A 23,659-nucleotide genomic window follows, 5' to 3' on the forward strand; every position below is an offset into this window, starting at 1 on the left:
GCGTGACGATGGATTCGATGTCGCGAGCTAGAAGAAGCTCCGATGAGCTCTACTGCCGTAGAAATAAGGCAGAGGTGTGCATGACATCGGACTGCAAGAGCGGGGCGACGGCCATGGTAGGACGAAGGACGCGGTGTCGCAGCGGTTGCAGAGAGGGTCTGCAAGAACGGGCCGAACCACGCACGTTGGTCACTGGATGTATCTACCTCGCGTTGCAGTTGTTAAGGAAGACGCATGCTTCCCAAGTCCGTGGGCGTTGCATACCACACCCAGGCGCCATCACGTGGCGCTGGCGTCAACGGTGCCAATGCCGCTTTCCTTCAAACCGGCTTGCATATTTCCAGTCATTGACACTCACTTTTCAATTTCCATGACTCCGCTCAACACGTCGACTGAAGCGCGCACCGAGATCCTCGCCGCGGCCGCCGACGGTCTCAACGCCCTCATTCACTGGTCGAGTCTCGTGGGCGCCGTGGCACCCACGACAGCCAACGACACCGCCGAAGTCTGCCGCCTCGAGCTCGACTTGGGAGCCGCGGGTGCGTTTGACGATGCCGCACGACTGTACGAGCTGCCCAACGACCCAGCCGCGGTACTCCACGGCCTCCACGTCGACAAGTCCCAGCCATTGTACCAATTCCAGGCTGACGGCATGGCCATCTCGCTGCGCTGGGGCGTCTTCAAGGCACCGCTCCCGTTCATGCGCGACCGGTGCGCCACGTATATCGAGTGCACCAAGGAGTTTACGGAGGCGAGTGGTCGCCGCGGGTTTGCCCGGTACCTCCAGTCGCACGCCACCGGGGCTCTCCACGGCAGCAACGTGCCCGTCGACATTCGGTCGTGGGGCGTTGTGCTCCTCGAGACGTCAAACCCAAGTGTGCTTCACGTGAGCAGCAGAGTCGACATTGACTGGAGCAGCCACACACCCAATTGGGTCGCGACCATGATGACGTCTCGACGGGCGCAGAGCGTCAAGCAGCTGCCGTCGGCGCTGCGGCTCGCCAAGAAGCTTACGCAGGCGCGGTGCGCCATCTGCCTCAACAAGCCGTTCTTTCTTTCGCGCGAGTCGCAGCTCGCACCGTGCTGCGACTGTGCACGGCGCGTATGCTGCAACTGCCGGGCGCTCGGGGCCGGCGACGACCAAGCCACGAGCTGCTGGGCATGCGTCAGCGCCAAGGCCAAACGTCATGCACACCGACCCCACAGCAAATCCATTGCCATGCTCGAGGACGCACCGCAGACGTGTCGCCGCAAGACGCCCGTGTCCAGTATCAAGACACCTGCGTGGTTTACGCCGCAGAACCACCGTCGCCAGAAAGAACCGCCGGTGGACCTCTCGTACCTCCCGCCGCTGTAGTCACATATAGAAAGCGTACTTGGTCATCATTATACATCTACCTATAGCCTCAAGTACATGGCTCGTCGCATATGTAGTTCCGAGAAAAGGTCGAAAAAGTCACGTAGAAAGCAAAGGCAACGTAAGAAGGTCCTCGGACTTGGTGCTGACAGGATGGACGGAGCGATATCGACGATAGCACTCGATGACTGCGAGCATGCTAACGGCGGTAGCCAACGAGACGAGGTTCATGTGTTGTGCCCAGCGGGGGTTGCGTTGGCGGCGACCACAATCGGGACTTGGCTCAGAGCGAGGAGGGCGCAGAGAGAGTAGAGCGCGCCGAGAAGCGACCCGAGACTCGCCACGCCAAAGGTATCGGCAGCAAAGGCAGCGACCGTCGAGTAGAGAAAGCCTCGAAAGGTCGTAAATACCACAAACGTCATGGCTTGCAGCTCTAGAGACGGCAGCAGAAGCAGCACGTGGTACGCAATGCAGAGCAGCGAAGTGCTTGTCATCGCACCGAGCACCGTATATTTGCGAACGACAGCGTGCAAGAGCGGCACCGCCAGAAACCCAACGGGGAGGACCCACCCAAACGCGCGCGTGTAGACGAGGCTTCGATCCCCGTCAACCTATACACATATTCGCCTGAATCGCTATTCCTGACGAAGTGAAAGTACCGCAAGAATGCGATTGATGGTGCCAAAAAAGATAGCCGACTGCAGGTTGTGCACGCTGGCAAAGACGGCGAGGAAGCCAAAGGACCGCGAGACGAGCTGTGTTGACCACGAAGGTACGAGTAGTCGTTTCTCGTCGTTCACCTCCTTGTTGCCACGGTGGAGGTGCCAGCAGAGGGCTAGCAGCGGGTACACGGCCAGAGCAAGGCCCGCGTAGATCAGAAGCAGCGTCTGCCGCGACGCACCGAGCGCGGTATGGAGCGCATAGAGCACCGAGGGCATGACAGCACTCGCATCAAAGAGGCAGTTGGCCGCGGCGAGGACGAGCGTTTGCCACGGAAGGTGCACGAACCCGGCTTGGAACGACGTGAGCAGCGTGAGCGTGCCACCAACGCCTATAAGGCAGTAGCCTTCGATGAAGCCATCGAACGTCACCGAGTCGGAGACGGCCATGAGCGCGAAGCCTGTAGCCGAGAGCACGCCGGCTACAAGACTGGTGGCGACTGGCCCAGCCTTGTCGAGAAAGAGGCCTGCGGGGAACGAGCTTAGTGTGGTTGTAAACTGTGCGACGCCGTAGATGAGTGAGAGCTGCGACTCTTGCGCAGCGCAGCGCGTCGTACTCTCACAGCGGTCGTGGTATTGGTCTTCGTCGATAAGGAAGAGTTGCGTGGACGCCCAGCCCGAAATGAACCCGGAGAAGAGGAGGTTGGCGACCAGCACGAGCAGCACCAGCAGTGTGGGCGCTTGTGGGTGTCCTTTGTCCTATCCAACAAGCCGGTATGAGCCGGCGTCGAGCGTAGCGGTGACGGCACACACAGGGGGTAGGAGGCGGTAAGCGCTTCGCTCAAAGGTCATGTTGGCGTTTCAGTCGAAGATCCACCAGACAGGCGAAAATGCAGACATCGGTGGAAGACGACGATGTTTCGCCAGACGTTTTGATGGCAACGATACTCCAATGCCTAGCACCATGGCCAGCGGCCCTGCAAGAAAGCTCGGGAAAGACTGCTATATGTTTCTACTATGTGTTTTTAGATAGGTTTCTGGCGTAGCGCTAGAGTGCAGCCCTCTTGAGTGCAACGTGTTGAGAGAGTGAATCCGATATCTTCCCAAGAGCGCGGTCTCAAGGCCCTGTGCCGACTCGACGGGACCACGGTGAGCGCGATGACGCAGACGCTGGATGGCAGCTGAGGCGCACACGAGATCAACGCAGTAAACGATCACAGAGTGCTTTCCGTGTGCGTCGCACGTCGTGCACCAGACTTGGTATTACGCACCGTATACCTTGTGTTGATGCGCTCGGTTGATGGATCTAATACAATTTGTACGCGACGTAATGTACACGCCATGGCACGTCGGCGGCTTGCGATGCGCTTGGATCACGTCAACCTGGTCCTCAGACCTGATGTGATTGCGGTATACCAGGGAGCGTTGTTCAGTGATACATTGGCCATGGCCGTCGGCGGGGTTGCCGTGCCTCCTGGAAAAGCCGCCACCGTTGAACCCGCTTGTGATTGGCCAACTGCATTTTACCTTCGAACTTCGCTTGATTCCATCAAGTTGCAGCTCTAGTTGAACGCACCTTTAAGGCTTCCAGCGAGCGTGCTAGGATGCCATAGAATCAAAACAATGGCGTGATTCTAGTCTTTCAACTTCAAGGTCGAACTTCGATAGCAAGGATGCCATCGACCTTCATAAGACTTCGAGATGGCGCGGTCCGTCGTCTTGGCGCAGGTTCTCTTCGTGCTCCTCTCGGACATTCTCTTCTCTGGCGTCATCTATGGCTGGGCGCCGCTCGCACTCATGCTCCAGGAGGAGGACCAGTACGGCGAGCTCTGCCTCGGCGTGCGGGATGGCGTCCGCTGCAGCGACCAGGACACGCAGCTCAACCTTGTCTACGCCGTCGCCACGTTCCTCTCGTCCATGATCTCGCTGCCCGTGGGTATGCTCATGGACCGCATCGGGCCCAAGTACACGATTCTCGTCGCGGGCGTGCTGCAAACCACCGGCCTCTTCTTCCTCGGCGCCGCCGACTCCAAGACGCTGGATGTGTTTGTGCCGGCGTACGCAACGCTCGCAGTCGGCGGCGGCATGACGCTCATGGGGTCCTTCTCGTCGAGCTTCCTTGTGCCCGAGTACCAGACCGTGATCCTCGCAGCCGTCAGCTGTGCGTTCGACGGCAGCAGCGCCGTCATGCTCGGCCTCTACTACCTCCACGAGTCGCTCGGCTGGTCGCGCCACGCCATCTTCACGGGCTACGCCGTGCTTTGCCTCGCCGTCTATGCCTGCCTCGTCGGGCTCTGGCATGTGAACGAGCACCTTCTCGTCGAGGTGCCGCCGAATGAGGGCGAAACCAAACGACTCCTTCCGCCGGTTCCCACTGCCGCCGTGGGCCTCTCTCCAAAACCTTCCATTTCGTCACAGTCTCTCTTGTAGGCGTCGATCTGGGACCACCTCAAGTCGTTTGAGTTTGTGTACCTACTCATCTTTACAAGCATCCACCTCTTCCGCGCCAACCTGTACATTGGCACCACCACCAACGTCCTCGAGGTACATCCCAACTCGGCGATCGTGAGTCATCCAATATCATCGATCCGACTGTTAGATCTATGGGGACGACATGGACGGCCACATCTTCACCAAGCTTTTCGGCTTCATTTTGCCCCTTGGCTTCCTCTTCGTACCCGTCATCAACCACGTGGTGGAAGACCGCGGCATGCCGATGGCCATGTACGTGACCGTCGGGCTCGGCCTCCTCTACAACGCGCTCGCGCTTGTGCCTCTGCTGCCGCTGCAAGTGGTCACGTTCGGCGTCTTTACAGCTTTCCGCGCCTTCTTGTACACGGTCATCACGGCGTTTGCAGCCAAGATATTTGGACTCACGTTCATGGGAACTCTGGTCGGCTTCATCTATTCCTCGGGCTCGCTCGTGAGTTTGTTGCAGATCCCCGCCGTCGCCTACGCCAACGCCCGACACGACTACTCGCACGTGTACATTGGCACGCTTGTGCTTGGCGCCGTCTTGGTGCCCCTCACAGAGCAGTACCGACAGCGCGCTCTCTTGGCCGCATCGAGCGGCGCTGTCGGCGAGCCGTAGCTTACTCGTCGCAGCTCGTAGGTCGATGTAAAGAAACTACTTTCATTCGTCCAACGGTCGCCTTGCGCTCGCACGCCGCCTGGTCTTGTTAACACTGTGCTATCGCGCCGAGCTCCATGGCGGCGTGTGCGTGGGATCGATACATCAGTGGACGGGATGACGGGTTGCGTACAGAATGCGCCTACTCTGCGACCCTAACCACATGCCTCTGCACGCACGAATGGCCGTCCCAGAAGGTCGACGCCATCATTTTGATTGACTCAAGTCTACGCCCGCGAGAAGGTCCTTCATTAACGCCAGCAACCGCGAGATACGAGCGATGAGCGGAAGGCAAGAGCATCGACAAGGCGCACGATTGCAGGGATCAGCATTGCGTCGTGCCGGACCACCACGATGACCACATAGGTATGATGCTACTGTACTCCCTCGATGCCACAATTGTACTAGGTGATTGCCATGGTGATTGCACTGTCCAGCGAAAACCTCTGAAAACGCATACGCAGTATCTACGACTTCGGGGAAGATCTCATATCCAACGGCAACGTGAGCGATGGACGTCGTGCTGGACAACCCGCTCCTCGTCGCCCACCCCGCCGTACGTAGCCGCTGCACGCTTGCTAGCTTCTGTCGCTCATACTGTGTGCGCTTGTAGAAAGCGGGCAACCGAGTCGCCTGGGCGCTCGTGGGTCTCGTGCTGCTGGCCAATTTGCTCTTCTCGGGCTTCATTTACGGCTGGTCGTCGCTGCTGCTCTTCCTTCTCGAGGAGCGCCAGTACAACGAGCTCTGCAAGCCGTCGGAGCGGACGTGTCCGGCCCAAGAGAACCGCTTGAACCTTATTTACGGCGTTGCCCAGTTCGTCGCAACCTTGAGCTCGCTGCCGGTCGGCGTGATCCTCGACACCATTGGCGCACCGAGTATGACGGCCATCGGCGGCCTTTGCACGACGCTGGGCCTGGCGCTGCTTGCGGTCGCCGACTCGCGCTCGTTCGACGCGTTTGTACCGGCGTACACGCTCCTCGGTGTCGGCGGTATCGCGACGCTCCTCACCTCGTTTCGCGCTGGCTTTGTCCTCCTCCGGTGGCAAACGGCCATCTTGGCCGGCGTCAACTGCCTCTACGACGCCTCGGCCGTCATGCCATCGCTGCTCTTCCTCCTCCACGAGTCGTACGGCCTCTCGCGCCGCGAGCTGCTTCTGGGATGCGCCTGCCTTGCCGCGTCAACCTACGCGCTGCTTCTGGTGCTGTGGTTGCGCCACACGCGGGATCTCCGCACCGACGCCTATGCCGTGGTGCCCAGTGACGCCGACGTCGAGGCCGAGGCGCCAACGAAGATATCACTGAGCGCTCAGATCCGAACGTTTGAGTTTCGCTACCTTCTGCTCTTTGCCGGCGTCCATATCTTCCGCGCCGCCTTCTTCTTTGGCACGATTGACGAGACGCTGGCGGTAGGATATGGCGCGATGTACGCTATGGATGTACTATTTGAGTAGGCATTTGGCGACACCTCGTATGCGTACACCAAGGCGTTTGGCTGGATCCTCCCCGCGGGCTTTGTGTTTGTCCCGGTCATCAACGGCGTCGTCGAGGCGCACAGCGTGGCGGCCTCGATGCACCTCACGACGGCCCTCGGTGTGCTCAGTAACGCGCTCGCGATGGTCCCTATCCTGGCGCTGCAGCCTGCCACGTTTGTGCTCTTTACGGGCTTTCGCGCGTTCCTATACTCGAACGTGGCGACGTGCGCAGCGAGAACGTTTGGCGCCACACACCTCGGGACGCTCATGGGCGCCATTTACACGTGTAGCGCACTCTTTGCGTTCCTGGAGATTCCGGCGGCCGCCGTCGCGCTGGCTAGTGCGGCAGGTCGCATTGGCATGTACAGCGCGTCGCTGGCGCTGGGTCTTGCCCTTGTGCCTGTGACTGAAGTCTACCGCAAGCGTCAGCTACGTGCTTGATGTGCCCTGCGCTGTTCCTTGTCCCACGTAACCATCAAGGTTTCTCCGCATCATTGGGCTGATTCGCGGTTGCATTTCCAGTAAACTTGATGCTATACAAAGGTGCTCTGGCAATCGGACAGTCTTAAGTACCCTTCTGTTTCCTAGCTCGGAGAGACTTCTTGAGCCTTTGTGTAAAAGCGTTTGTCCAACCTGGTAAAGGTTACGCTAGAAAACAGGTTCAATTCGGACTTCCATTTGTACCAAGAGATCGAGACGATGCCACGCACGACGACGCAGAGCCGCTCGACGTTGTATCCACAAACGACGCATCTTTGTCGCAGCTCGGTTCGCCGATGCCTCTTTAAAGGCTGCACAGTCGACGCCTGCGGGACCTTGTGCGGTCGCCATACCGCCATCTCGGCCAGGCTGCACCAAGTGGACGTATCGCAACGACCTTTGCCGCCGCCACCGCCGTGTGTACATTTATGCGTACATTTAATACTACTACAGACAATGTACCTGTTGTCCCAACGACTTCAGAGTCTGAGCACGTCTGAAGTTCCGACGTGCTAGCTTGTAAGGTGTCTGCGAGGGACCCCTTATTGACGGGCGTGACGGGCGCAACGTGCAGAGCGCACGTGATAGTGATGGAACTCTAAGATACACTCGTGCGGCGCAGGGGTGCGAGAGCCTGGCAGATGCGTCCTCATTCGACCGGCTACCAAAGCCGCATGGCGATCTTGACAGTGGTTGAAGCCGTGACGGTCCGCATACGCCAACCATATCCGGATATCCGGTTCCGTATACGTATCCGGACTCGCTTTTGGCGCGATCTTTGCATTTCAGTTTCGGCGGGGAGACAACCAAGCGCATGGAGGACCTCGTGACGTACGCATGCAGCGGCCGGCTCCCGCCCCTCGGAGGCGCGCTCATGCGGCATGTTCGGTGGGAAGACGTCGGCGCCATGAACATGACGCCGAGCAAGCTCTGCAAGCTCGGGCAGACGCTCGTGCGCCAGCTGCGCGCCGGGGACGCCGACATGGCGGCGCCGCTCTGGGTCTGGACATGCACCCTCGTCGCCAAGAGCTTCCTCTGCCCGACGAAGACCGAGTTTCATGCGTGGTACGCTGCAGTCGTTATCGCAGCACCGACCGTGGACCTGCCGCCGACGCTCTGTGACCTCATGGACACGGCGATGCTCATGCGCGGCCTTTTTATCGGAATCACCAACGTCTGCCCCATGACGGCCAAGATGAAGCAGGCGTCTCGCGCGCTGTGCATCAAGTACGATGTGACGCATGATGTCGTGCTCGCCAACTGGGAGAAGCAAGCCGCCATCGACCGGAAGCTGGATGTTTGCACGCTTGTGCTTGACGACGCCTCGAGTCGAGCGCAGATCGATCTCCTCCTCAAGCTTCTGCGGCGCGCGAGGGATGATGTCCAGTGGTCGTCGCTACTCTTGAAGCTGCTGGAGCCCCGACCGGCGTTAGCACTCGTTCTGCTACCAGAGGTCGCGACCGTCTTGGCCACAACCAAGCCGTCGAAAGCCGCTCGAAAGCTCGTGCTGGACTGTATGGGGATTGTCGCACCAGCGTACTTTTGCCGCGAGCTTGTTTGCAAGGCGCTTGGCGTGCTTCTCGAGGATCCAGACGCGACGCTGCGTCTCGCGGCGCTCAAACTCACGATGCAGCTTCGAAGCGCCCATCGTGAGGCCTTTGTCGTCGGTCATGACCGCGATCTGCAGCAGGCGCTCGTCGCAGCCATCGTCCACGACAGCGCGAAAAGCGTTGTTGTCGCGTCGGTACACGCCCTTGCGACGCTTCTGCACGAAGAACCAGCTTCTGAGGCCGTCGATTTACCAGCGTACGTCAATGCATCGCCTGGACGTAGTCGACTATGTCCGCATGTATGTAAAATAGGGAGCTTGCGGGCCACTTGATCTCAAAGTTCATTTTGGTCAAGGCAGCGCCGGCAGCCGAGGCAACCCACGAGCACGTCGCTACACTTCTGCATGCTTCGTCGCTTCCTATCGACTTGAACACGTTCATGGCGGCGGTTGCGGTTGCCGATGTCGATCAAAAGCGTCGGCTCATTGACATCTACGCTCATCGTCACGGCTTGAGCTGCATTGAGCCCGCCGCGATCGCGACGCGCCTCTACACCATCGTGCACGAGATCGAGCCTTTCGGCCTGAATTTGGACAGCACCGAGCGCGTCTTGGTATTTTTCAGCCATGTGGCGCCGTCAAACGAAGGAGCATCGCTATGGATCCAAGAACTCTTGCGGCGATTCGAAAATGCGATTGATCAGTACAGCGCGCCGTGCTCGATCGGCGTCTTCCTTCTGGCGACATCGTGGGCTCTGCACATGCATCGACGCGCCGTCGAACAATGCACGGACGGCGCGCTGCAGGTACATAATGCTAGGACGAGACTTGGTTGACATGGGCACAACGATGTATATAGCTGCTGCACCAGCTTTTTGGCAGCGCCTGTGCTCGCACGCCACACGACGAATATGTTGGCGCCCATGCGTTGCAGTTTCTGCTCGCTGCGCGCTGCAAGAGAGACACGTGGTCGGCGGCGCTGGAGGATTTGCTCTCCGACTTGCTGTTTTGCGGGCCGTGCCAGCCGTACGTCCATTCTACTCCTTGAGAGAATGAGAAAAGGACGGCGTAGGCCTTTGATGCGACTCTGGTACACGCTACCGCAAGCCCAAGAGCGTGTGTACTATGTCGTTGCCCATGCCCAAGTACGTACCTCGTCCTTGCTTGACCACGTCGATCCTCATTTTTTACATTGAGGATTTGGCCTTTGATGGTCATGACTTGGCACGCGTCCAGAGCTTTGTGCGTCTTTTGGGCGTCGTGGCGACAGAGAACGCAAAATTCATCGCTCGACAGTGCCCGACGCTGATGGAAGCAAGCCCGGGCAGCGAGCCGGACGAAGAGCACTACATGGACGAGTATGAGCTCGAGATGGACCAGAAGCGCGCCATTCAAACTGTTCGCATACAATTCATAAGCATCGCTCTCACGTTTCCTATTTCGTAGGAGAGAGAAAAGACGCTCAACGAAGGTCTACTTGCGGCCTTCTTGCCGCTGCTCGAAGTGCTACTCCTTCCTGCTGGTATGCACGAACGGATGCAAGGACGACCGGTCACTTTTTCTAGCTGGCGCGGCGTTCTCGCCGCCACAATCGCTGGTTTTCTGCGCACTAGCGTCGCTTGGCGATTTCATGCGTATCCCATCTCTGGGCTTGGGATCGATACTTATTAATTCTGCCTGTATTAGGAGTGTCGCGCGCGATGGCTCAGAGTTCGCTACACAGCTTGCAACTTGTATGTTTATGGTTGCTATAAAGAGTACAACCCGTGGCTCGTCGAGCTCATCGGCGACGGGTCCAAGGCTGGGCCACTTCGGTCTGCGTGCTTGGGTGCGTCCTTGCGCTATCGAACGCGTCGCTTCTCATGCTCAAACAGACATTTGGGCCAGCATCCAGCCCACATTGCATCCGTCGCAAGTCAAGTCAGCCGGCATCGACGCGCTCTATCGTCAGCTCGAGCAGCTCGATGCCATGGCGCCAAAACTGCTCGAGGTCATGTGTCGCCTCGTTCTCAATGGGCAGCTGCGCAGCGATAAGCTGCGCTCATTGTCCATCGCGTTTGTTGCTGGCGACGACGCAATGGAAGCGACGGCGACCGCCTTCTTCCGGTCTTTCTTCCGCCTTAAAGGAAAGGAGACGTGTCAGCGTATTTACGGTACGACCCTTTCTACGTCAAGTGTACTTGATGGACGCGACGACCGGACAGATGTCTTCTTCGCTCTCGACAAGGTCGCTGCGCGCCTGACGATCGTTCGAAAGCTTTTGGCAATCGCGAATTCCATCAACGTCCCGGTACGATCGCCAGCGTATTTCCTGCGTCATGCGTTTGGTCGTAGCTCGACGGGCTGCACCTTTTGCTCATCAAAGAGTGCGAAGAGCAAGTGCGCCTCGAGAGCGCGTCATTGCTCCTCTCGCTCCTACCACCCACGGTGCGCGCGCGATCGTCCGATGGACTTGGTGCTAATTATTGCCTCCATTATTAGATGATGGGCATCACCAAGCTTCTCGATACATTGGAGCGGTACTGTTTCCACTGAGCAGCTCCCATTCACGCGGCGAGTACTGTATTAGCGTCCTACTCCTCCAGCCGACCCGCGCCGCGCAGATGCGCTTCCACACCTACCTCGACGCCAGCGCGGCTTTGGTCGCGCGAGGTCGTCCTCGCCGCGTCGTCTCTTGCATCTCACGAGCCCCTCGTAGACGCCTTGTTGCGCGCCAAGGTCACGCGCGGCCTCGGTCTCCTCTCGGATCCGATTGGCGCCAAATCCGTTGCGCTGCCACCACAGCTCGAGGCGCTCATTTCCCAAGCGTGGTCGTGAGTGGCTGAAATACAGCCAATCATCGCGCGTTCGGCGGTTAACCCGCCAAAACGAGATTAAATTCTCGTTTCAATATGGGCATACATTTCGCAAGGTAATTCAATACCGCGGCCGCGAAAAGCCTGTCGATCCCGGCAAGATACTGCTCGTCACACTTGGTTTTGCGATGCTCTCGATGGCCCCTGCGTCGCCCGTCTCGGTCGCGGCGCCCGCGCTCCGCGGCGCCCACGCGGCCATGCTCTCGGACCTCATGGGCACGCCCCGCAGCGGCCTGCCCCACCGCCTCGTCGCGCGCTCCGGCCGGCCGCTCGACGTGCTGCCGTTCCTCGACGCCATCCTGGCTGACGACGACATGGCCGCGTCCTTGGCCAACCACCGCGCCCGCTTCGCCTGTCTCCTCGCGGCCAGCGCATCGCCAGCGCCAAGAACCGCGTGACCGGCGCGCTTGCTATTTTATTGTACGACCTGGTACATATTTATCCGCCTCGACCGTCGTCTGCTAACATTAATGTCCATTCGTGTGTGTGACCGTGTGCGGCATCGGCGCAGCGCATGACGTGGCAGCCGGTCGAGCGCCTCGAGCCGACGACTCAGGGACGCGGATCAGAACCACACTCGGTCCCGTTCAAGCGACGGCTGCGCGACCATGTTGAACGCAGAAGACACGACTCGGGACCCGTGGCAACGGCAATCGCTTTCTGCAATCGCTTGAGATTGCAGACCAGGAGCAACATTGTGAGGCGCGTGCTCAGACCTGTGCAACGTCGGCGCTGCACGTTGCATGTACCTACCAGCCTCGATGTATATCATTTGGGCAAAAGCAACACCGTGGAACGGCCTCGCACGTACTGCGTAGTACCAAGGCCTTGGTAGTACTATGAAATGCTGCGAAACTGGTCGAGCTCTGTTGCCATGCTGCTACTGCTGCTGCGGTGCATCTGGAACGGTGAAACCGCGACCTTGGTACCGGTACCTTGCTGCTATTCCTTCGACGATCGAAGCTTGCAATGACGTCTTGGACACCACCGAATTTCTTTTCTCGATGCTTTCGGCACGTCGGTCGACAACTTCTTGCAGACTTCAAACTGCACTTCAAGAGGTCTACGGCGGACCAGCAGCAGCGCCGCCGCAATTGCACTTGGGAGCATCCGCATGCAAAGTTGGAATTCGCTTCTTCAGTACTCGACTGGCTCTCGTCGGAACTAGTGAAAACGCGGTTCTGCGCTGCACTGCCCAACAAGTCGATAGCTTTCAAGAGCCAAATTAGTTCTAGTACTCTCCAAGCAGATCGCATCCTTTGATGCATGGGATTCATCCGGCGTCGGCGGCCGCTCCCTTTCAAGGGCGTTGGGTTTGGGAGAGGCCGCGGTGTACTTGATTAGGCCAATTGGTTGCTCTTCTAGATTTGGCTGCGTGTGTTTTCCGGAGGACTCAGAAATACAGAACGAGATGAATTTTCGAAGCCTCGCTGGCACTCTCGCCGCGCCCGTCATAAATTGATCCACCACCTCCGCCCTAAACTACTACTGCCATGGACTTTGTCGCGCATCCGGCCCCCTTGCGCCCCGCCACAAGGTAGTCGCCAGCGCCTCTCCGCGTGTTGAAGCTAATGTGGCCTCTCTTCGTAGGCGAGCATTGTGCTCGGTGACGGCGACGACACCGGTCACCGACACCGAAGGCGGCGACTCGCCATTCGTGTCGATCGATGCGCCGTCGCTCAAGACCTTTGCCGCCAAGCGCGCGCTGGACGTGGCCTCGTTTGGCTACAACACGCCGGCGTCGCTCTCGATGGGATGCCACCCACCGCGACAGGGCGCCCAGAAGCGGCCACGGCCGCTGCGCACTGCCGAGCCGCTTGTGTGGCCCGAAGAGGATAAGGACAACGAGCCGTCACGAGAAAGCATCCGCGCTGCGCTCACGCACCATCGCCTTGCGTTCGTGGCAGCCTACGGGTGCGAGTAGTTGGAGCGCGCTTCTGTACAGATAGCTATTTATTCCTTGTCAATACTGTTAAACCTTGCGCTGCATGGGGCTGGAGCGTGCGTGGCCACTTGCTTTGCTACATTCCAATGGCGGCACCAGCGTCATGCGTCGCGGCCTGTGACACAGCGGGAGAGAGCGAACGGGCAGCCTCACGAGGCGTAGGAGCCATTCGTCGTAGAAGCATCGCCTTCGTGATTATATGGAGGCTGCGCAGCAGAGACAGCACGCCTAGCGAGCTGCCAGTCACTAGGCGCGCAAGATCGCTGCGGATGCCATCTTCGTTGACAACCTCTCAGATTCGATGTCTTATCGACTCTCGACACACAATCTGTCCAATCAGCGGGCGTATTGGCACTGGCAATACCCAATCACCACAGGGTGACGAAGCTTCCATATTTTCGCCCATCATCACATTGAAGTTGGAGGGTGTCGTAAGATCGCTCAAGCACCTCTCCCGAGCGCTCTCAAGAGCAAACAACGAAGGCTCTCAGCGTTGGTAGCATAGGTAGCACAACGCCCGACGCAGGTCACGTCAACGCTTTGTGCCGAGAGCTATCGATTGAGCTTCGGTTCGACCATCTTGCGCAATAATCTCTTTTGTTGGCGAGCTTTTGACGCAAATGATGAACGAAATCGTGCATCTATGGCGAAGCTGAATGTATTGGCTTTCGACCACAAGAGCAAGTCCAACGACCGTATGTACAAGAGCGGAGGTGGACCTTTGGCGAAACCATGTATGCTAGGACACGCAGCGCTTGCTCACGAAAGCTTTGTGAGCTGGTCGCGCTATACCAACAGTCATCTTCCCTTGTGCTGCTGCTTGAACACTTTCGAGGACCTGCGTACCACTTGTCGTGAGATGTGTCCGACACAATCAATGTGCACGACAGACTGCTTGGTAGCATCTTGACTGCATTTCGACACGGAGGCGGCAGCGTTGGCGGCGAAGGTGATCAAAATATACTTAATTCGGGCATACACTTATTCTTCGGCATCGGCGGCGTCCTCCATGTCGTTCTGTTCCTGGGCGAGCTTGTCAATGTCCTCCTGCGTGATGAGGCCGCTCTTGAGCAGCTGCTCCTGCTCGTACTTGGCGTTCTTCTGCGCGCGCTTGGTGTCGCGGCGCACCTTCTTCTTGCTCGCGGCCGGGCGGCCGACCGTCTTCTTGCTGCCGTTCTGCATGACAAAGACCTTCTTCTGGTTCTTCGCCTCCATGCGCTTCTTCTTGTGGAGCTTCACCTTCTTAAAGTTGTTCTTCTGCACGGAAGCATCATGCTTGGTCATCTTGGCGCGGGCGTCTTTTCTAAACTGACAACAACGTACCCTTTCTACAAGCGTAGCCCGAACCAATGAAACTCCGTCGCCGCACACTCAGTGTTCCTAACCGACACTATTTTAGCCGACCTGTCGGGTAGAAGCGCTAGACAACGGCTATTGCACTTGACGTGGCATGTGCCACGCACGATACAGCATGCTCGCATCGGCGCGACGTCGCTTGCCCCATTCGCCTCGATCGCCGACGCAGACTTCTACCGTTGCATAGCGCCTATGGTCGCTTTGTCGTCGCGGCTTAGATGCACCAAGGTGTCGGCGGCCGCGGGCCCTGTTTCTGGTCTTATTTTCGGCATTGCCACCATTGCAAATTGCCACGGACGATGCAGCAAGCGGTGCGGAAGGTGCAGAAGGCCAACCTGCTCGTGTTCGCGCCGCATTGGGGCAGCGCGCACTTGGCGCGCGACGTCTTCCTCCAGAAGGCTCTGGACGCTGGCTTTGATGGCGTCGAGATGTCGCTGCCGCTTGACGTCGCCGAGCGCACCAAGTGGACGGACGCGATTCGCGCCGCGGGCCTGCACCTCATTGCGCAGCAGTGGGAGACGGTCATGCACAGCGACTTTGCCGAGCACAAGCGCGCGCTCGCAACGTACCTCGAGAACGCCGTCGCCGCGAGCCCGCGCTTTATCAACACGCACACGGGCAAGGACTGGTACTCGTTTGGCCAGAACGCCGAGCTGCTCTCGCTGGCCGACGAGGTGAGCCGCGTCAGTGGCGTGCCCATCGTGCACGAGATCCACCGCAGCCGCTTCAGCGGCCACCCGACGCTTTTGCTGCCGTACTTGGACGCGCGCCCGGACCTGCGCCTCAACGCCGACCTCTCGCACTGGTGCGTCGGCTGCGAGTCGCTGCTTGAGGACCAGGCGCACGTGCTGCAGCGCGTGTTCCCGTTCGTGCACCACATCCACGCGCGCGTCGGCCACAGCCAAGGGCCGCAGGTCAACGACTTTCGCGCGCCCGAGCACAAGGAGGCGCTTGCTGCCCACGTCGGTTGGTGGGACGCGATTCTGGCCTCTCAGCAGGCGCGCGGCGAGACCGTGCACACGCTCACGCCCGAGTTTGGCCCGACGCCGTACACGCAGACGCTGCCGTACACGAACGCCGCTGTCTCGGACGCTTGGGAGCTCAACGTGTCCATGCTCCATTTCCTCCGCGACCGCTACACGTAGCTCGCATGTACATAAGCCCTGTGGATCCCGGTGTTGAGTACGTCTTCTGCATGGTCGTCGCACAGACGTCGGAAGCCAGGGTGAGGGCTTGTAACGAGGCGAACGTGACGATTCGAGTGATCAACGCACATGACATTGGTATGGCGCAGACCACCGCGTCTTGTGTCTCTATCATCTCTACTTCTTCTTGGACGAGCGCTTGCCCGCGCCCTTCTTGGGCGGGCCGCGGCCTTGCTGCTTGGCCGTCGCGTTGACGTCGAAGCGGTACTGGTTGATCTTCTGGTAGTACTCCGAGTAGCCGCCGACGCGCAGATGCAGCGGCTTCTGGAACCAGGACGCGACCTTGTCGCCCTTGAGCTGCTTGCTGATGATCTTGTTGCCCGACTTGGTGTGGTTCTGCGGCAGGCGCTCGAAGATCTTGCGGCTCAGGTCCGCCACTTGCTTGGAGATCGCCGACATCGCGCTGCTTCGTAAATTCCCAATCTCTCGACCAGTCCTTCCGCGGCCCACAACCTCTACAAGTCGATACTATCCGGATAAAACGAAAAGGTCAGATATATGCCGGCGCTGAAACCACCTTCAGAGCACCTTCAGCGAGCCCCTTTGGACGCGTGCGCTACGACGGAGCTTCGCGTCAAGTAGCGTGGCGTCGATGTAAAAGGCAAGGACGGCGCCGCGACACCAGTTTGTTCAACGCAGCAATAATCCAAGTATTTTACAGCAATAATCCAAGTATTTTACAGCAAGAATCCAAGTATTTTACAGCAAGAATCCGAGTAATTTCTGCATTATGGACGGCAGCACTTGTCAGCGTCCTTCGCGAGCATCGAACGATGTCTCTTCGACGCCTCGACCACGTCGTGCCATTCTTCCATGCAGGCGCGCATCGCATCTCTCTCTTTCTATCTCTGCAAGGAAGGGTCGCGGGCTTCAGCAATAAACTGATCCATTGCGTTGCAATATTATACATGGTTTCGTATCTGTATACTCGTTATTTGTAGGAAGCATAAAATCCTGGTATAAAAATACCACCGGCCAAGACGGTCATTTCGCAAGTCGCCACCAACGAGCTCTGCCAGGATGTGCCACTCGTGCGTGTGTCAGATCGGTCCGTCGATGCTGGCGTCGGACCTCGCGTGCCTCAAGGACGAGGCGCTCAAGGTCGTGGCTGCCGGCGCCGACTACCTGCACCTCGACGTCATGGACGGCCACTTTGTGCCCAACATTACGTGGGGTGCGCCGGTCATCAAGAGCCTCCGCAAGCACACCAACGCGTTCTTCGACTGCCACATGATGGTCTCGGAGCCTGAAAAGTGGGTCGACGATATCAAGGACGCGGGCGGCGACCAGTTCACCTTCCACCTCGAGTCGACGAGCAACCCGACGGCGCTCATTGCGCAGATCCGCGCCGCCGGCATGAAGGTCGGCGTCGCCATCAAGCCGGGTACTGCCGCCGACGCCGTCCTCCCGTACGTCGACCTTGTCGATATGGTGCTCGTGATGACGGTCGAGCCGGGCTTTGGCGGCCAGAGTTTCATGGCCGACATGATGCCCAAGGTCGCCTTCTTGCGCGAACGCTTCCCGCTGCTCGACATTGAAGTTGACGGCGGCCTTGGGCCTGCGACGATCGACGCTGCGGCCAAGGCCGGCGCCAATATGATCGTCGCAGGCAGCTCCGTCTTCCGCGCCGCCGACCCCCGCGGACGCCATCTTGGCCATGCGCCACAGCGTCGAGCGCCTCGGGAATGGCAAGACCGACGCCGAGCTCACGCGCCGCGAGCAATAGACACAGCACATATACCTCAATAGGATGCGTCTTTTACATTTAACCTCGCGAGGCAAAGGGCTACGGAATGAGGCGCTGAGTGCGTTGAAGCCTCGGGTGGACGAGACGCGTACTGCTGGGATGTAGGGCACGTTGGCGCTCGACTCGTGGGCACCAAGCCGTTTGTTTAAACACGTTTTATGTATTGGTCGAGCATACATGCTTACAAAGGCAAGGGAAAGGCCGATGATTTCGGCAGTCGCGCCGCCGTGTACAGGCCGCCGGTGCGGCGCAGCGCAGCGTTGTCAAAGAAGGTGCCCCAGAAGCGCTCGGTCGTGGGGCAGTTGATGGCAACCCACTTGAGGAGTGCATTGTAAAAGGCTTGCTGGAGGGCCAGCGTCGCAACCGAGTTGAACGGTGACGGCACCGGCGCCGACGGAAAGGTCACATCGACCAACCGGAGCTTGGACGCTGGGTACAATTTCTTGAGCTGCGTCCAGACGAGGTCCAGCCCCGCGGTGGGATTCGCCGGGTCGTACTTGCCGTCCAGATACGGTTGGTACGTGACGCCAATGACGTCGCAAGCGTTGGCCAGCGCCCGCATGGCGGTGGTCCCCGTGAGCCACGTCGCCGCCCTCTGCGCCGTGCCCATCACGAGAGCCGCGCTTGTCGCTGCTCGCAACGTCGAGCGCACCGCGACAACCTGCGCCGCGACCTCGGACGGCGAGAAATTCTCGTTCAAGTTGATGTTTTCATTCCCGACAAGGATCGCGCGGATGTGGCCGCCGTAGCCACGAACCGCCGAGATGGCCGAGTTGACTTGGCTCGTGTACCATCCTTCGCGCGTCATGAAGACGCCAAGGTACACGTCGAGCTTGGCGGCGGCCAAGTACGGCGCGATTTCGATGCCGTAAAAGTTGGTGTAGACCGTTCGGACGACGTTGAAGTGCTTCTTGAGGACCGCGAGGTCCTGCGTGATGGCAACGCCGAGCGCTGGCAGGTTGCTCGGGTAGGCCGCATTGTGGAACGGATCGTAGTTGGCACCCATGAACGCTGCTGAGCTCGGCGCGGGCGTGGCCCTTGCGGGTGGCGACGTCAGTGGCGACACCGTCACGACGGGCAGCGCCGGTGCGAGCGTGAACGCAGGTGCCTCGTAGGGTGGAGGAAACCCCGCGACCTTTTGCTGCCCGCCGGCCGTGAAGAAGCCAAAGTACTTTTCGAGTTCCTCCGGCTGCGTGCGGTCGTCGGCGCGCAGGTCAAAGAACGTGTACCAGAAGAGTTCGCCGCCGCCAGCCGACGGCTGCCACTGCGAGAGCGCCATGTAGTACGTGATGGCATTGTTCAAGCTTGGGACGACGCGGGGCGAGAGCGGCGACGGCGGCCCACCGGTCGCGAACCCGGTTTCTGTCAGGCGGAGCTTGGACGCCGGGTAGATGGCGGCCATTTGGTCCCAGAGCGCGTTGAGCAGCACGGTGGGATTGCTGCTGTCGTAGCTGTTGTCGAAAAATGGGTAGATGTTGACGCCGATAATGTCCGAGTTGTCGGCCAGATTCTTCATTTCGGTGCGGAGTGATGGGTTGAGCCAATCGGTGACGCGCTGGACCGTCCCGAGGAGCACCGTGTTGACTTTGCCATTCGACTGCATCGCAATCTGCGACCGAATGTACGAGATTTGGCTGCTAATGTACGACGCGCTGTACGGTCCGACCGGAATCACATTTTCGTTGCCGACGAGGATCGCTTTCACGGTCGACGGGTGCTTGATCGCGCCCTGGATCGCCGCGTTCACTTGGTTGGCGTACCACGGCTGGTCCGTCATGAAGACTCCGAGGTAGAGCGGGACGTCGTTTTTGGCCGCGATCGGCGTCACGTCGACGCCCATGTAGGTCGAGTAGTAGGTGCGGACGACACCCACGTACTTCTTCATGAGCTTAAAGTCGTCGTCCATGCCGGCCGAGAGACTGCCGTGGGCAACGCCGTTGAGCGGGTACGAGTCGAGATGGAACGGCGAGTAGCAAGCGCCAGCGATCACCGACGAGAACGCCGACGACTCGTTCTGGAAGGCGTCGAGGTCGGGTAAAATCTTCTTGGACGTGCCGTCGATCGTGTAGAGGCCGTAGTCGTCCACGTCGCCGCTCGGATCGCGCGGTTGGCGGTCGAAAAACGCATAGTAAAAGCCCAGCGCCGAATACGCCGAGAGTTTGAACGCGTTGAAGTACGTGGTCGCGTCGGCAAGCGACGCCGTCGGATACCCCGTCTCGGTGATCGTGAGCTTCGTGCTCGGGTACAGAGCTTGGAGGAGCGGCCAGTGGCCGTTGATGAGCGCGACGGGGTCGCCAATGTCGAAACTCGCGTCGCGACCGGGAAAGTAGTTGACCCCGACGATGTCGACGGCGGCTTCCACAGCCGACATGTTGGACGCAAGCAGTGGGTCGAGCCAGTCCTCGAGGTGCTGCGCCGTGCCAAGCTTGACGTGCGACGCGCTCGTCTCGGACTGAACGCGGCTCCGAAGTGCCTCGATGCGGCCGACGAGGTCGTCCGTGGACACCACTCGGAGGCTGTCGCTGCCGACGATGATTGCGTCAACCGTGCTCGGGTGCGTCTGCAGCGCAGTAATCACCGCGTCGACCTGCGTTGCATAGTCGATGGCACCGACGTCGAGGCCGAGGTACACGTGCAAGTTGTGGCGCGCGGCGATCGGTGCGATCGCGACGCCGTGGAACGACGGCCGGTACGTCCGCAGCAGCTGGTAGTGCGGTGCGAGGGTCGCAAGGTCGGCGTCGATGCCAATGGCAATGGCCGTGGCGTTGACGCGGTCGCGCGTCGAGAGCGGGTAGCCCGGTCGGTGGTCGGGAAAGTAGACGACGCCGGGCACCGTCGTCTGGGCGACGGCGACGACTGCGCACAGCGCGAGACAGAGCTGTTTGCGCATCGCAAGGCAAATTGCAGAATGGACGACTGATGGCGGCAACGGACATCGAGTGCGTCTCCTGGGCCGAACGCGCCGGCACCTTTCTCGAGCCGTTGAAGTCGGAGAAAAGCTCTGCACAAGATCGCGTTCCTTTGATCAAATCTGGCGCTGCAGCTCCATACTCCACCAGTGTCCTTGTTTTCTTTTAAGATGGCATCGACGCCGTCGTTACCGCAGCGTGCAAGGGCGCCATCTCATCGAAATCTGGATGACTCTTGGTTGCCAACGAGCGACATGTTGGTTCGGAGAATGAAACCTACGCAAATCTGGACCGATGCTTCTGGCATCGGCCATCGACTCAGAGTTGTCAAGGGTATACTCGTCGTATTGCAAGTCTATATCGCCAAGTGCTATAATACTACCACGCACTCTACATGTGGTCGTTTAGTACGGCACGACCGTGATGTGCTGGTTGTCGCTGTTGGCATAGCACGTCCACACCTGCGCGCGGCGGCTCGCATTTGTCGGGTCCACGTCCAAACACAAATTGGGGTGCGTCGCGTGCTTGATCTTGCGGTTGGCCGCGTCGATGATCCACTTTTGGTTGCCGTTGTTGCCGTTGCACGTAAACGTGTGCAGAGCGTAGCCACTGCCGGTGGCGTACGCGTCAAAGCACTGGCCGTTGCTCATGGCCTGGAGCGTCTTGGCCGCCGCGTCGTACTTGAAGAGGTGGTTGAGGTCGTCGCCGTTGGCACCTGCGTAGACGTTGTTGTAAAACTCGTACACGAACGCGTTGCGCTTGGTCACGAGCTGCACGTAGCTGGTCGTCGACGGCACGCTGGCGCAGTCATCAAAGTACTGCGAGACAGCACCCGACGAGCACGGTGCGACATTGGGCGAGGCGCCCGGCGACGACGGCGACGACTGGAGACAGAGGTTGCCGTAGACCACTCGCTTGGCGGCAGCGTCAAACTTCCACGCCTGGGTCGCGGCACCAGAGCACGCGGAGACTGAGACGCCGTTGGTGGCAGCGTTGTAGGTGAGGCAGCCGTTGCCACTGCTGACGGACTGGATGCCGGCGTTGGTGCGGAGGAGGAACTTTTCGTTGTTGTTGTTGTTGATCTTGTTGACGTAGAGGCCGCCGTTCCACTCGGAGAGGATGGTCTTCTTGAACGTGCAGAGCGTGATGGGTGTTGCCGTCGTCAGCGTCGGAGCGGGCGTTGGTGTCGTAGTGGGCGTCGGTGTCGGCGTGGGCGTCTGTGTCGGCGCTATCGGAGCTAGAGAACGCGTTGCAGGGGTTTTCGTGGGCAGGAGTGGCCGCGTTGTTGGCTTTCGAGTTGTTGTGTACTTGCGTGGCGTGGTAGGGACCAAGTGCGGGAACACGGGCTTCGGAAAGTTCGCGGCTTTAGCGGTGCCGTTGGCGTTGAAGTAGCCAAAGTGCTTCTCGAGCGGTTCCGGCTGCGTCGTGTCGTCGTCGCGCAAGTCGTAGAAGGAGTACCAAAAGATGTCGCCACCGCCCCGAGACGGCGTCCACTGCATGAGCGCGTTGTAGTACTTGATCGCGTTGTCCAGGCTCGGGACGACGAGGGGCGCCACACTCGACGACGGGCCGCCGGTCGAGTAGCCGGTCTCCGTTAGGCGCAGCTTGTGCGCGGGATATATCGCTAGCATTTGGTCCCAGAGTGCCGTCACGAGCGCCGTCGGGTCAAGTGCGTCGTAGCTGTTGTCAAAGAACGGGTAGATGTTGACGCCGATGACGTCGCAAGCGTCGGCGAGTGCAAGCATCTCCGTGCGGATCGCAGGGTTGAGCCACTCGGTGATGCGCTGGACGGTGCCGACGGGTACGGTGATCGAGCCGTTGGTGCGGTTGGCGACCTCAGACTTGATGTGCTGCACCTGGTTGGCAATGTACGCGGCCTCAAAGTCACCGTACGGAGCCACGTTTTCGTTGCCGACCAAGACGGCGCGAACGGTCTCGGGGTAAGCCACGGCGCCGTCGATGGCAGCGGCCACCTGGAGCCAGTACCACGGCTCGTGGACCATGTAGACGCCAAGGTACAAAGGGACGCCGCTGGCGGCGGCAATCGGCGTCACGTCCACCGAGTGGTACTTGGAGTAGTACGTGCGGACCGTGTGCACGTACGGCTTCATCTGGGCAAAGTCCTCGCCAATGCCGGCGGCGAGCGCTGGTGCGTCCAAGGCTTCCCACGGCTGGAGCGGGTACGCGTCGAGGTGGAAAGGTGAGTAGCACGCACTCGGGCGAATCGGCGTCGCCGACGCAACGGCGAGACCAGCAAGAAGAAATAGTCGAGCGCGCATGCGACCGGAAATTGCAGAGTGACCTCGAGCCACCGGCGACCGCGAGCCCACTCGGAGACACTTATGTCATTCGTCCTGTCTCGGGCAGGTGGCGGGCGTCTTGACCCTTAAAAAGACTTCGGCAGGCGCTACTGCTGGACTAGGCACCCATGTACACTCCACAATTGATGTCTGCGATCAAGCCTGTCCAGATGGCCACCCAACATGTCTTGGCATATATTTTTGCTCGTAACAAGGCGCATGCGCGCACGTGGTCTGCGGTACCAAGTTGCAGTGGCACTGGATACCAAGAGTACCCTTGTGGAAACAAACGTTAAGTCGGTAGAGTGCCATTTAGTTATTGCACAGGTGTCGTGCACTATTGCAAGTCTATATAGCTAGCTACTACCACGCAGTCCAAATGTGGTCGTTTAGTACGGCACGACCGTGATGTGCTGGTTGTCGCTGTTGGCATAGCACGTCCACACCTGCGCGCGGCGGCTCGCATTTGTCGGGTCCACGTCCAAACACAAGTTGGGGTGCGTCGCGTGCTTGATCTTGCGGTTGGCCGCGTCGATGATCCACTTTTGGTTGCCGTTGTTGCCGTTGCACGTAAACGTGTGCAGAGCGTAGCCACTGCCGGTGGCGTACGCGTCAAAGCACTGGCCGTTGCTCATGGCCTGGAGCGTCTTGGCCGCCGCGTCGTACTTGAAGAGGTGGTTGAGGTCGTCGCCGTTG

The 23,659-nt window shown here is 59.5% G+C and overlaps 13 protein-coding genes across 13 annotated transcripts; 8 read left to right on the plus strand and 5 right to left on the minus strand.

Annotated features, from left to right (window-relative positions):
• Positions 1–370: 370 nt before the first annotated feature.
• Positions 371–1,357, plus strand: SPRG_10157 (hypothetical protein; the record flags this gene model as incomplete). The annotated part of the gene is made up of 1 exon (XM_012349303.1): positions 371–1,357. One exon carries the CDS (start codon positions 371–373, stop codon positions 1,355–1,357), a length of 987 nt encoding a protein of 328 aa, XP_012204693.1.
• Positions 1,358–1,386: 29 nt separating this feature from the next.
• On the minus strand, positions 1,387–2,887 carry SPRG_10158 (hypothetical protein). The gene is made up of 3 exons (XM_012349304.1): positions 2,830–2,887; positions 2,017–2,775; positions 1,387–1,968 (listed from the first exon to the last, which is right to left on the minus strand). The coding sequence occupies exons 1-3, from the start codon at positions 2,866–2,868 to the stop codon at positions 1,585–1,587; spliced, it is 1,182 nt and encodes a 393-aa protein (XP_012204694.1). The 5' UTR covers positions 2,869–2,887; the 3' UTR covers positions 1,387–1,584.
• An 827-nt stretch (positions 2,888–3,714) lies between these two features.
• Positions 3,715–5,169, plus strand: SPRG_10159 (hypothetical protein). The gene is made up of 3 exons (XM_012349305.1): positions 3,715–4,398; positions 4,447–4,560; positions 4,616–5,169. Exons 1-3 carry the CDS (start codon positions 3,718–3,720, stop codon positions 5,105–5,107), a joined length of 1,287 nt encoding a protein of 428 aa, XP_012204695.1. The 5' UTR covers positions 3,715–3,717; the 3' UTR covers positions 5,108–5,169.
• A 488-nt stretch (positions 5,170–5,657) lies between these two features.
• Positions 5,658–7,134, plus strand: SPRG_10160 (hypothetical protein; the record flags this gene model as incomplete). Its single annotated transcript, XM_012349306.1, has 3 exons — positions 5,658–5,702; positions 5,760–6,551; positions 6,597–7,134. The coding sequence occupies 3 exons, from the start codon at positions 5,658–5,660 to the stop codon at positions 7,056–7,058; spliced, it is 1,299 nt and encodes a 432-aa protein (XP_012204696.1). The 3' UTR covers positions 7,059–7,134.
• A 777-nt stretch (positions 7,135–7,911) lies between these two features.
• On the plus strand, positions 7,912–10,259 carry SPRG_10161 (hypothetical protein; the record flags this gene model as incomplete). Its single annotated transcript, XM_012349307.1, has 6 exons — positions 7,912–8,903; positions 8,960–9,452; positions 9,506–9,672; positions 9,719–9,791; positions 9,844–10,044; positions 10,212–10,259. The coding sequence occupies 6 exons, from the start codon at positions 7,912–7,914 to the stop codon at positions 10,257–10,259; spliced, it is 1,974 nt and encodes a 657-aa protein (XP_012204697.1).
• Positions 10,260–11,638: 1,379 nt separating this feature from the next.
• Positions 11,639–11,987, plus strand: SPRG_10162 (hypothetical protein; the record flags this gene model as incomplete). The annotated part of the gene is made up of 2 exons (XM_012349308.1): positions 11,639–11,823; positions 11,872–11,987. The coding sequence occupies 2 exons, from the start codon at positions 11,639–11,641 to the stop codon at positions 11,897–11,899; spliced, it is 213 nt and encodes a 70-aa protein (XP_012204698.1). The 3' UTR covers positions 11,900–11,987.
• Positions 11,988–12,918: 931 nt separating this feature from the next.
• SPRG_10163 (hypothetical protein) lies at positions 12,919–13,498 on the plus strand. The gene is made up of 2 exons (XM_012349309.1): positions 12,919–13,038; positions 13,092–13,498. Exons 1-2 carry the CDS (start codon positions 12,995–12,997, stop codon positions 13,423–13,425), a joined length of 378 nt encoding a protein of 125 aa, XP_012204699.1. The 5' UTR covers positions 12,919–12,994; the 3' UTR covers positions 13,426–13,498.
• Positions 13,499–14,385: 887 nt separating this feature from the next.
• Positions 14,386–14,766, minus strand: SPRG_10164 (hypothetical protein). The gene has a single exon (XM_012349310.1). The coding sequence runs from the start codon at positions 14,728–14,730 to the stop codon at positions 14,428–14,430; it is 303 nt and encodes a 100-aa protein (XP_012204700.1). The 5' UTR covers positions 14,731–14,766; the 3' UTR covers positions 14,386–14,427.
• Positions 14,767–15,083: 317 nt separating this feature from the next.
• On the plus strand, positions 15,084–15,978 carry SPRG_10165 (hypothetical protein). Its single transcript, XM_012349311.1, has one exon. It carries the CDS (start codon positions 15,102–15,104, stop codon positions 15,945–15,947), a length of 846 nt encoding a protein of 281 aa, XP_012204701.1. The 5' UTR covers positions 15,084–15,101; the 3' UTR covers positions 15,948–15,978.
• A 146-nt stretch (positions 15,979–16,124) lies between these two features.
• Positions 16,125–16,406, minus strand: SPRG_10166 (hypothetical protein; the record flags this gene model as incomplete). The annotated part of the gene is made up of 2 exons (XM_012349312.1): positions 16,125–16,343; positions 16,386–16,406. The coding sequence occupies 2 exons, from the start codon at positions 16,404–16,406 to the stop codon at positions 16,125–16,127; spliced, it is 240 nt and encodes a 79-aa protein (XP_012204702.1).
• A 621-nt stretch (positions 16,407–17,027) lies between these two features.
• Positions 17,028–17,733, plus strand: SPRG_10167 (hypothetical protein; the record flags this gene model as incomplete). The annotated part of the gene is made up of 2 exons (XM_012349313.1): positions 17,028–17,546; positions 17,617–17,733. The coding sequence occupies 2 exons, from the start codon at positions 17,028–17,030 to the stop codon at positions 17,731–17,733; spliced, it is 636 nt and encodes a 211-aa protein (XP_012204703.1).
• Positions 17,734–17,935: 202 nt separating this feature from the next.
• SPRG_10168 (hypothetical protein) lies at positions 17,936–20,644 on the minus strand (the record flags this gene model as incomplete). Its single annotated transcript, XM_012349314.1, has 1 exon — positions 17,936–20,644. One exon carries the CDS (start codon positions 20,642–20,644, stop codon positions 17,936–17,938), a length of 2,709 nt encoding a protein of 902 aa, XP_012204704.1.
• Positions 20,645–21,067: 423 nt separating this feature from the next.
• SPRG_10169 (hypothetical protein) lies at positions 21,068–22,942 on the minus strand (the record flags this gene model as incomplete). Its single annotated transcript, XM_012349315.1, has 1 exon — positions 21,068–22,942. One exon carries the CDS (start codon positions 22,940–22,942, stop codon positions 21,068–21,070), a length of 1,875 nt encoding a protein of 624 aa, XP_012204705.1.
• Positions 22,943–23,659: the final 717 nt, after the last annotated feature.

The sequence above is a fragment of the Saprolegnia parasitica genome, assembly GCF_000151545.1.
Source record: "Saprolegnia parasitica CBS 223.65 unplaced genomic scaffold supercont2.52, whole genome shotgun sequence".
Classification (NCBI taxonomy): Eukaryota; Oomycota; class Saprolegniomycetes; order Saprolegniales; family Saprolegniaceae; genus Saprolegnia; species Saprolegnia parasitica.